Source organism: Diadema setosum, chromosome 14 (assembly GCF_964275005.1).
Source record: "Diadema setosum chromosome 14, eeDiaSeto1, whole genome shotgun sequence".
NCBI classification, from domain to species: Eukaryota; Metazoa; Echinodermata; class Echinoidea; order Diadematoida; family Diadematidae; genus Diadema; species Diadema setosum.
This window is the reverse complement of record NC_092698.1, coordinates 33787662-33799926: the sequence shown is the minus strand read 5'-3', so window position 1 is coordinate 33799926 and position 12265 is coordinate 33787662. Positions and strand designations below refer to the sequence as shown.

General features: G+C 39.7%; 1 protein-coding gene across 1 annotated transcript in view; it reads left to right on the top strand.

Moving 5' to 3' along the window:
* The first annotated feature begins 2494 nt into the window (after nucleotides 1-2494).
* The window catches only part of LOC140238118 (uncharacterized), a 49557-nt gene continuing 39786 nt past the window's right edge, over nucleotides 2495-12265 (top strand). The window contains exon 1 of the mRNA XM_072318052.1: nucleotides 2495-2593. Coding sequence (XP_072174153.1) covers nucleotides 2495-2593 — 99 coding nt within the window. The remainder of the gene's footprint in view (nucleotides 2594-12265) is intronic.

The window sequence follows — 12265 nt, the reverse complement described above, 5'->3', positions numbered from 1 at the left end:
TGACAATATTTTGAAGCAAATCGCTGCACTTTCAGGAAATTCAAGATGTGACGGTGATTTGTCTTCCAGGAAACTAATGAAAGTTGATCTTTACACACAAAAAATACCAACAAATCTATCTTTGGTGTAATTCCCTCTCTCTCTCTCTCTCTCTCTCTCTCTCTCTCTCTCTCTCTCTCTCTCTCTCCCTTTCCCACCCCCTTCTTTCTAATTCTCCTCTGACACACAGAATTTCTTCTAGAAAAAGTGCTTCCGGAACCATTGTTTAGATTAGCGTGAACATTAATAAAGGAGTTACATTCCCTTGGTTGAATCAAGGTCAACTACAACCACGTCGTTTCCTTTAGCACACGAACGTTTGTTTGTTGTTGGTTTTTTTTTCAATGTGATTTTTTAATGCCATATTGAACAGGCGGAGGAAAAAAAACATATTTTTAACACATGATAACACACACACGCACACACACACACAAAATTTGCATTTCTTTCTCCCATATCTATCTCTTCACGTAAGTTTCGCTTTTGATAGTATAGATTCGAATGAAAAGTTTTATAGTGATAACTAGGTCTACTTGTTCAGACCACATTCGGTGAAACCCTTGTCACACACGACTCTCAAGTAATTTGTACAGAGACTTTGATGTTTGAGAATGATTAGCGCCCTCTATGGCATCGAACGATGGAAAAATAGTACGCGAGAATTTTTCATGACGAAAGTCAAGGAGAAACATGTATTAAATTATTGACGCGGAAGTTACTGAGCATATCCTATACGTCATTACAAAAAAATGTTTTAGAGTTAACATATTTATGACGGTATCAAAACTAATACTTTCAACGAATCCAAACTAACCTCCTCTGTCAAAATAACGAACGAACCTAACTTCATGCGTTAGGGATAAAAGGCGTTACTTTTTATTATTATCTACCCATTGGAATGAAGGTAAGAACGAGGGGAGGAGAAGGCGAAAGTAGAGAGAATACCATTTCGGCACGAGAGCGCCAATATCTTGGGTTCTAAGAGCTCAGATAATAAAATGACAGACATTTTAGTAAATGAAACTATTATGCCAATTATTATCATTATCACTGTCATTTGCTACAAAGTCAAGATATATGTGTCGTGGACTCGAGCAGTGGTTTTCAGAACAAGGGCAAAAAAAAATATATATAGGTGACGTCACTTATATATGACGTCACTTATCCTTACATCAGTGCTGTCACCATCAACCATGCTGACAATCAAACAGTTCAGTAACGACTAGACAGGATAGAATATAAAAAAAGCACACTGATCACACACATAGGTCTACACACACAGTGTTATTGGATTGCAGGTCAGGATTGCACGACCTCTTCCAGGTCTTGATGGTATTACCTTTGCTCAGCAATGTCAATCATCTGATTTATTTTTAATGTTCTACAATTTGCTTTTTTTTTTTTATTAAAGCAGAAGTATTTCGTGCAGAGCATGTTGTTGTTGTTGGTTTTTTTTTTTGGTGTATAGATTGATGCAAAGAAAAAGAGTCTCCTATGAAATAAAAAAAAAAACATCTGACCTTGGTATGACTTTCGATATTGCTCGACGCTGCAATAAAAGATGAATATATTGGAACGCTTAAAATTCACAGTGGAATCTATTTGATGTGATACCTGCATTTGTGTAATCGCTGTATATCTATTTACACCTTCTCGTGTTGCATTTTATGTTACAGGGTCAACACGTGTACGTGGATGCCTGTTTCGACCAGGATAACAGTAAAATCCAACGACAACAACAACAGCGATTGTTACGCAATAGGCTACAGAAAGAACGCAAGAAAGCCATGAAGGCAGAAGAAAAGGTATCAACTTGAACGAGGTGGCTCGCTATCACTACTCGGTGTGGATAGGACTCAACCCACAGCAAACCGCAGCACTTGGTATAGTTCCATCGCGTGTCTCTTTCCCTCTCTCTCCAACTCTCTCTCTCTTTCTCTCTCGTGGTCACAACTTTCTGCGCAGTGTGCCACCATTTGTCGCCAAACGCACGTGATACTTTGCGGTCGGTCTATGCATCTGGAGACATCAGTAGACACGCAGTTGAGTTGCACTGAGTAGTAGTCCCGATCTCTCCCCGCTGTGCGGACCCACACCCGGGCTGTCTCTGGGCTATTCCGTAGTGAACAGACGAAAACCGGAATTTATTCGGGCGACATCTGATACGACAGACGAACTCTATGCTACTACGCCGTGGATGGAAAGCTTATGATTGTCCCTTTGTGCAGACAACATCGTGACTTTTCTAATTTTCGCCACATCTGAGCTGAAATGGTTTGAAACGCATAGATGATATAAACCATTAAGAATCAGAGGATTTTGTCGACGATCAACTCAAGTTTAGCTTCACGACAGAACAGGAGCGAGGAACCCGAGGTCGCCCTACACTTTCCCCACCGTCACCCTGCCAGTACTTCCCCCACCGTCGTCGGGAGGATAACAGCCAGCAGTCGCTATGATGGAACATTCTCTTTACGGCCCAACCAGCGCCTCGATGCTGCACCATCACTACCCGGGTGCGATCCCGAGCGCGGCACATCAGTCCCCGTACCAGGTAAGCCCATCCCTCTGCTGCTCATTACACGCGGACTGCAGGAACGAAGTCCATGTCAAGGAAGACTTCAGGCCTTCTCGCCCTCGACTGCTCCTGCTTTCGACACATCTATGTTAGACAAGCATAACTGCAAATCCATGTGTTATGGTTTTGTCAGGGGCAGGTGATTTGTTTATCTGATTTCAGGTTTTGCGATTTTCGCTGCCGGGCGCAGGTCGGGAATTTCGGGAAGTCATTAATCTCAGCCTCATCAACGGCAAAGGCTGGAAGGCTAATTCTGTTTGTATGTTGCCGTCATCATCATCATCATCATCATCATCATCACCATCACCACCACTACCACTACTATAAACACTACGCACTACACACCATCGACATTATAGTCTGCTTTGACTATTCTCGTGAAATACATTTTTGTTGACTGCAATCGCCGATTTTCCAGTTTCTTGGCTGATTTTTTTCTTCTTCCACATAAATCATAAGCGGCCCCACACGCCGAAAAGTCTCAGAATAATTTGACGTTTTCTCATTCATACTCGATAAACCCTGACTTAAAAAGTCTTTCTTTTACATCACTCTGTATTGTCACTTCCAAATTTATGTTCGAAAAACCCGCGGTGTAATTCCTGCCTTTCCTTTAACATATCGCAGATATTTTTGATTGATAAATACCTATAGCTTAAATATTTCCTCAACATTAATGGTTCCAATTTCTTCTTCACATCCGATAAGCACCTGACTGAATTTCCTTTTTTTTTTCCTCTCCTTTATCAGAGTACAACCCTTATATCCGAAGCGTGATGTATGAGAAAAATTCGCAGCATAGTGATACTTTATAATCAAGTTGCGATTCACAGTATACTCACAGTAGGTGCTAGTCATCAGGGCTTGGATGTCAGAATTTTTGTTATATAATCATAATGGTGTGTATAGTGTAGGTGGTAAATGGTATATGGTACAAAATTATATGATTTTGTCTATATTATAAGTTCATCAGAATTTGTCTTGTTTGGTGTGTGTGTGTGTGTGTGTGTGTTTGTGTGTGTGTGGAGTCTCTCACAACATTGATCCTAACGTACATGTATTTTCATGACACGTGTATGCTTGTGGACGCAACCGTCGTATTGCGCTCCTTAATCTCGTCTGTTTTTATGGGTTTTCTCATTTTTCTGATCCACTGAAAGTTTTCATTGTCTTTATCCCACCAATCTTAGTATTATAATAGTTCCACTTAGTGGACCACGGATTATCCAAAACCATATCAGGATGAAACTTTAAGAGGGATTAGGTATCAAAGGAAAGACTGACATCATTGTGGTCAAAAAGGAGATGGAAATGACGTCCTACTATGTGAGTGTTTTTGGTTTGTTTTTGTTTGTTTTGATGACATTTCGAGGGTTATAAGGTACTGGTCACTGGGAATGTGTCGGCAGAGAAAACATAAAGCTTGACCAACGTATATTCCCTGATGTTCCTGACCCAACATGATAATAATCAAATTTTATTGGTTTTCTCACGCTCCCATGCAGTCATCATCATTCACTCCGCAACGTCATCAATCAATCATTGTCAGTTTCAGCGCTAACATTTATAAAATCAACTATGAGCAATGAAATAATCATCAGTGCTGGTCCTTATCCGTCAGATCAGTTTGCAAAGAACTTGTCCTTTCAATACCTGTCTCTTAATATGAATTTATATTAGTAATTGCAATGCTATCATACCTGATATGTTTGATATGTTTTTCTTCTGCACGGCTGTGAATGGGGCAAATCTATGAGGTGTTTCGTGCGGTATGATCACATTCACTGGGGTGGATATTTCCATTAGCGGCAAACAGTTTGTTTCATGTTTGTCCTGCATTATATTGCTGCTATTATAAATGACGACTAGAGGTCGTGACAACGCAATGGTGATATAGTGCGGCGGTGTTCATAAGCGAGGAGCCTCGCCTGTGTGCAGCTCAGCGGCCATGCGGGCAGAGATACAGTTAGCTGTCGAATTTCATTTTGCATGCAATCTACAACGACGCAAGGGTTATGTGCCCTTGGCGCCAACTCATATTCGCAAGAAGTAATAATCCTCGAAGACATCATGGCAAAAAGAGAAGGCCGGGTGTGTCTTGTGTTAACTTTCTGAGCATCTTATATAGATGGTATAGAGTATTCTAAATGGTGACGATTGCATTGATAACTGATGCGCTGTTACCCGAATGACACTGATCGCTATCGATAACAGTAACCACGATCACAAACAATCATACGAGTCAACATGCATCTCGACACACAGGTAACAAGGAAGAACCCCAAATCTGCGTCTATCCATGGAGCTAGCCTGTTGTAGCTCCGTGGTTTCCTAGTATATCCTAGGGTCGTTTTATCACAGTAAAGAAATGCTCATGCCTCTGTTTCGCTTTGAGAACGCTAACTCGAACGTGTTTTGCTATAATGCTCGCATGTGCCTGTACACTAGCAATGTTTTCGTAAACCATTTACCCTTCGAATATCGTGATGTTTTATGGCCGGGTACATCCGCCAGAGTTTGGCATCAAGCACGGTATCCCTACAAAAATTTCCTCCCGCCTCGCAAAACCAAAACTCAAGGTCGAGGGTTGCTCTTTTTTTATAAAAATATCTCTAAAGTCCTTTTTTTTTCTTGGTCATGACATCCATGATAACAAGCGTTATACTGCACAGCCCAACACAGCTAGCTGCACCAGAACAATGCAAATTTCGCCCGAATAAATAGAAGCAGACGATATCGAGACAGTTCATGTTTAGCATATTTAGTTCAATTTACGTGGTTTTCTTTCTCCTTTATAATAAATACTTTCTTTTTTTGCAATCACAAAAAAACAAACAATAATGTAGGGAGCAGCAATGATAGATATTTATCAAATTGATATATGACTCATCATGGATAAATAACATCTAACTGGATGTCCAGACGCCGTATATAAAAAACCTATAATATTGTCATTTGCAGATTACTGTATAACCATTATCAGCAGTATACCCTACATAATATTAGCGAACATTTTGAAGCACAATGACGATCGATTTCTGTTTTTATCTTCATAATAAATTTATACATAGCGTTCGATTTTAAAATAGTCATGGTCATAATCATAAGAACATACACACACGCGCACACAAATCCAGAATCACATGTGTACGCGTAACACTTGACTGTTTAGTATATAGGATAATAAGTGTATCAAGCAAAATCCTCAGAGCACTATAGAGACTGGACAATTCATCACAGCCAGACGCACTGGATGGTGGAGACTTTATTATGACGTAAACCTTCGGAGGACAAGATTGTGTTTATGAGCATTTATGTTGCAATATCACGAACTTGTTAGTAGCTCTTTAACTCCCTTGTGTCGCTGTCAAACGTACTATATACATTATTATGTCATTGCTGGTTTTTTTTAAGGGACTGGTCGTAAAGGGGTTAATCAATCTTCTAGCCAGATTATGATTCCAGGGCATTATCACAAAACATTCTCTCATTATAACGCTATGTTGTAGGCCTATAACTGCATGAACGACTGAAATTCTGGCCATAGATCGTAATGGAATTAACGCTTCGAAACCGTGCACTTGACGTGATTTTCTAAAATTAATATTCAGTGATCTTGCTGATCTATAAACTCAGTAAACTTAAAGAGCAATTGCCCCAGCAAAGTGTACGTATAATGAATGCAAATGTAGTAGAGCACATTGAAGTTTGAGGAAAATTCGACAATCTGTTCAAAAGTTATGCAATCTTTAAGTTTTGGTCAATTCCATGTGCAGTCATTGCTAGGTAAGAAGACTATAATAATTCGTAATGTCCCAAGTCTGGAACGATATAAAGAAAATATAAAAAGAATTCCACGTATCTTTTTCCTTAACGAAGAGTACACTTTCAGCTGACTTTCCTTCGACTTTTTACTGGCATGACATAAGATGATGTATGATGCAGTGGATATATTGTGCACACTGCCTTCTGAGGGAAGTCAAGTGATCTTTAATAAAATAATGATAACATAGCTAAGAAAATGAGAATTATGTGGAATTCTGTTTCTTTGTATGATGTGATTTCATCTTTATTGATCTGTATGAACTTGAAAGTTAGTGGCTTTGTCGTTGTTTTTTTTTAGTTACGCGTCTCCTTACGTCTCCGCCAAGACGTATGATAGGATAGCTCACAGGAAACGGTTTATTCCTGTTTGACAATCCTGCAGAAATGCACATTAATGTGATAATCTCTCGTGAACTTCTCATTACTGATTGTCGGTATAGACGTTCAGGTTCAGAGTCCTAAATTATTATATCTAGTCATATCTACCACATCACTGTTTTGCAATTGCCGGAGCTTTTGGCCAAGCGTTTCTCTCTGTTTTAGTATTCTAAAGCAATGTCTCTTTCAAATTATCTGTAACAAGTTTAAACAACGGAGCATCTCGCAGTGATGAGATGTGTTAGTTACCTAATGAAAAAAAAAAAGAACAAGAAGAAGACATCAGTTTCCTGATGATTACAGAGTAGGCAATGATTGCCGAAGCTGATGGATTGCATGACTTGAGCGATTTGTTCACTGGGTTAAAATTATAATGTGGCTCAGAGTGGATCAAATCATGGAGCTCCGTTTGTAGCTCCGTGATCAAATTCAACAGTCGTGCACAACGTATATTGTGGTGGGAGAAAAAAACTCTAACGCAGTGTATTATCCCTGCGAATATCATAAATTTGATACAATTCATATCACATCCATAGTCCCTAAAAAAAGTAACCTAATGATGATGATTAGACTTTGATTGGTTATCCAACCCCCTTCCTCTACGGCATTCAAGATGATACTATAAACCGCAAGGAAATGATAAAATAGAAGCTTCCTCGCCGGTATGGTATGACTGTCCGCTGAAGTCGATGTTGTGTTTTGCTTTCTACCACACGACGCTATAGAAATGTCATAATCTGTATACAAAATTTCACGCAAATCTTTGCATTTCTTCGTGCAAATAATTGGGTAGTGATATTTGTGCAACACAGGCTCTTGTAAGTGACAACATTCCTACGCAAGATATTGTCTTTCCTGTAACCAAATACTTACAGAACGAAATGATACTGTTACATGGTTAGAATACTCCTTTCATGCAAATGTTACCGTCTTACGAACGAAATGTCCATCCAGAAACTTCGATTGATGTTTTTTTATATTTCCCATCGCAAAAAAAAAAAAAAAATGAGCAAGAGAGAAAACGGGGATAAGTAAGTGCATTTTCACACGGAATTGATTGAAGCAATGACTTCAACTTCTGTACGTATGTATGCATTATAATGATTGATCACTAATTTAAATCTAATAGGCATACTTGTCATTTACACGTAAATAACATTATGGTAGGTAATATTTTCCTCTTTCTGAAGATGAAATGGCATCAAATTTGGCCGTTGTTGCATCAAAAAGGGCGCTGATGACGTGCTCAAATTTTGGCGCCATATCCCTTTAAGGGCCTTAAAATGCACATATTGCGAGGGGGAAAGTTGACGATCTCTTTGTTTTTCTCCTTGCCTTATCGAAGTACTTTCTGTTATTTAGTCATATTCTTTCAAAAGATGTGAGATTATGCTTCAATAATTATTCAAAACCTCTCGTATAAGTAACTAAACCTATATATAAACACCAATTCAACCGAAGATCAAATCACATAATATTATACTGTAGTTATGCATCAAAACAATTTATTGAACATTCAATAATATAAGTGAGTAATTCAGTAAAAGTGTAACGGTTATTAATGGGAATCCATTTACAATATCCCTGTCCATGGCACTGTAATTTGGTTGTGTCAGTTCATCAGAAGTGATTTTCGCTCAGGTCATGCATGCTCCTATTTCAGACAATATCTCGTAAGAAAGCTGTGTGGGTGTTTCTAAATGAAAGTGTGGCGGTTGCAGGCTCACTTTAAATCTAAACTTTTCTGTCACACAAATCAAGCAAAAATGTCACTGCAGGTTGATACATTTCATATTTGAATTTTACACATCTTTTCATTTGTTTCCTTTTCTAAGGGTGAATATTGTCCCCACGTCTATCTGGATAATAAACTTGTTTGTAGAGTTTTCTGAATGCCTGAGAAAGATTTCTTTGGTATTAGTTTCATTATAAGTTTATGAAATGAATGCAGTGAGCACTTTCAGAAATTATAATAATATATATTTCTTATGATTATCATCTCTGTTTATATATTAGTAATGTTATATGAAACTTACATAATATATATGTATATGTTAGTTTCATGGTAAGTTTATAAAATGAATGCAGTGAGCACTTTAAAGAAAGTATGATTATATTTCCTATGATTATCATCACTGTCTATATTTTCGATGGCCTTCTCCCAAGTCCTAGACGAAGACGTGTCAAAATCGTATCCATTTCGCTCGGAGGAGTATTCGCGTGCCCACGCATTGCGTGTCACATTGAGGGCAGCCGATGGTTTTCTCCATATTCATATAGTCAATATCCTCTTTTCCAAAAACATAAATTCTAACAACTTCTGTGGTTACGTACTGGTCTGTATTCGGGGTAAATAGCTCTTCATTTGTACTGGAAATACCATAAGAGGAGTGCAAAGGACTTTTGATTTTGTATAATCTTTGATCGACGGCAGCTCTCAGCCTCTTTAGCTTCTTTGATTTCTTCTTCTCAAGCGACACAGCGCAACCAAATACAAAGAATCCGTAAAAAAACCACACTCTTGGTCGACTGCCTTGTTCCGATCCAGCTTTCCATATTCTGTCGTCTTCATTTCTCGTGTGTGGCCAGATTTATTTTGATTTTGGCACATGAATGAGCGGTATGGGGGGATAGCCATGAAGACGTAAATATTGGCCGTGTGGTGAGTGCTAATAAACTTCTCGTCCCCCCTCAGTCAGCCCGCCGAGCCAGCTGGGACGATACATCACTGCCGACTCACACTCGGAGGCGGCGCACCACAACAGGGCAAGACATTCGGCTCTCGGAGGCAGAGGTCGAGGAAAGAACCATCTTAGGAGGGTGGGGTGTCACTGTTATGTTATGACTGGCTGGTCCTAGAGAAGGGGTGGGGCGAGGAAGAGGGGAGGGGAGGGATGGGAGAGGAAGGGGGGGGGGGGGAGATGTGTCCATAGAGATAAACTTATCAATACTGAGTTGAGAAGATCAATTCATGTAAGACAACGCTTCTCAACCTTTTTTAATCCGAAGTCCACTTTGGCTCCTTTTGATTTCATTTCTGGCTGACATCGCAGTCCACCTGAGAGAGCTTCGCGGTCCACCAGTGGGCCGCGGCCCTCCCGTTGAGAATCACTGGTGTGACTGTGAGCATGGACCTAGGTCCATGCTGTGAGGCAATCTCGTTACACCTGAACTATGCGATCGATTGATATCAAAATCGCTAGTAAAAGATGTCTTCATATACCACAAGGTGTTTTGTGTGTATTTCCATGTCCTGAGATAATACCTTGAATGCTCTCCTTTCTCATGTGCAATTACTGGAGATGCGTTGATGATTTACAAAAAACAGAGATCTTATTCGATCTTTTGCACATCCTTCGTAAAGTTTTTCAGTACTCTCTTTGCTACCATGATCATTTGGAAAATATCTGACAACAATGCACATAAATGAAATGACGACAGTCCACTGGTCTGCATGATTCACCCGTTGAGTTCTGCGATAGCAGGGAGGGTAAGGGAGGGTCCCACCTCCCTGAAAATAGTAAAAAGCGCATCCATCCGTGTGATGGCACAGGACGAAGAGGAGGGAAGTCTTTTGCACGGAAGACGCCTCGTGTTCTGCGAGCTGTATACCATTTCATTATTTCAATCACCAACGCTATACACTTTCCTCAAACAGTTTCTTGTTCTCGGGTCTCTGTATTTATTTCCAATGTAAATAGACAGCGTGTTCCACTACTCATCTCATCTTCGTCAATCACCCCTCCCCCCCCCCCCTCCTTCACCGCCATCCTCCACCCTTTTCCTTCAATCAGGACCAGCTTGACTAGTAGACGCGGTCATCGATGGCTTACACGTGGGACGCGCAAGCCGGCGAATTTTGATTGCTGACTTTTTGTTGTTTTTCGGCGAATAGCGGCGCTCTATTATTTTTGTTTTGCCACGAATGTGATGGCCAATTAGCGTTCCATTTAGTTATGCCAGGAAAGCAGGACTGATGACATGATTCATTCTATAGCGAGAAGTTCCTTTTGTTTTCTATAAAAAAACGCACTTTCTATGCTTCAGGCTGAATGGTTCATGTTCATTGCTGATGACTTTCGAGGAATTCGTCATGTCCTCGAACAAGAAATCAGTGCAGCATTTTTTTTTTGTGTAGTTAAGTAAAGAAACTTTGAATAAGAAATTCGTGTGAGATATTTTACCGTTAACACCGCTTCTGCCCGACTAAAGCCGCAGTTATAGGACACTCATGTGTTGATGATAATAATGTAAGAGTTACAAATGTGAGAATTGTCAAAACTTCAACAGAGTGATAAAGGCACAAACTGCTTCAAATACCTGCAGGATGAACGTTTTCAAAGAACTTTTTTTAGCATTCTCAAGGATTTTTTTTTCAGTGATGGCGCACATTAAAAGTGAATCACACACTCCTTTTGCCGAGATCAAAATTTGTTTAAAGTCGTTATCGATGAGCTCGGAGATGTTTTTTAAGGATTGTGTTGCAGGCCGAAACCGTTCTGAGGATGGTCACTAAACGTTTGCGCGGAAATAGAGACACATTTTCTGAGGAAACGCTATTCACTATAGGTAGATAGGGGGATTTAGCGAAGAAGCATTATAAGCCACGCCAGGGATCTGGTATTATTTTTGGCGCCATTCCCCCCCCCCCCCCCCCCCCGCGATGGACAGGGAAGTCGTTTGAGATCAGTGAACCAAGAGAACGAGAAACTTGTGACTTAATATATATACCGTATATTACAATCAATGAACGATGTAGGCCTATAGATTAATAACCCTTATAAATTAAAAACAAAACAAAACAAAACAAAAGGATAAGATACACCATCTTCAGTAACGGGGAATCAGAGTACAGACAAGATATCCGAATGTTACTGATATTAGATAATTTGAGAAAATAAGCAGGCAGTTTGTTGACGGAGAAAGATAATGATACCTTCATGTTACAGTTTGATCTACGCATAACAAGACCTAACGATTGAGGCAGACTCATATGCCACCGCCGCCACCAAATCAGGGAACTTCGGTTCGTCAATGTGATCTCCAAATATATCAACAGGTTCTTATAGACTCCGACCTTACTAGCCCAATTAAAGGTAGTTGTCCCCTCTCACACGGAAATGTATCCCAAAGATATTTATGATTATTATAATGCAGAAATATATTAGTAGCGTACACTTCAGTGAAGTTTGAAAAAATCGTGATGTCACAGACGGCCAACGATATAAAGAAAATGTAAAGAGAATTCAACATAAAAGTGTATTATCATGTTTCTAGTATAATGAAAGATCACTCCACTTGCCTGTTCCAGTAGGCAGGGGGAACAACGTTGGGTTGTTTGTGGGGTGCGGATGAACTTTTAGAAATTATCAATTGTATTTTTCGTTTGAAATCCATCATTCTTAGTGAGGTAGTTAAATATCAAGAGTGAAATTGCTAGCTTTT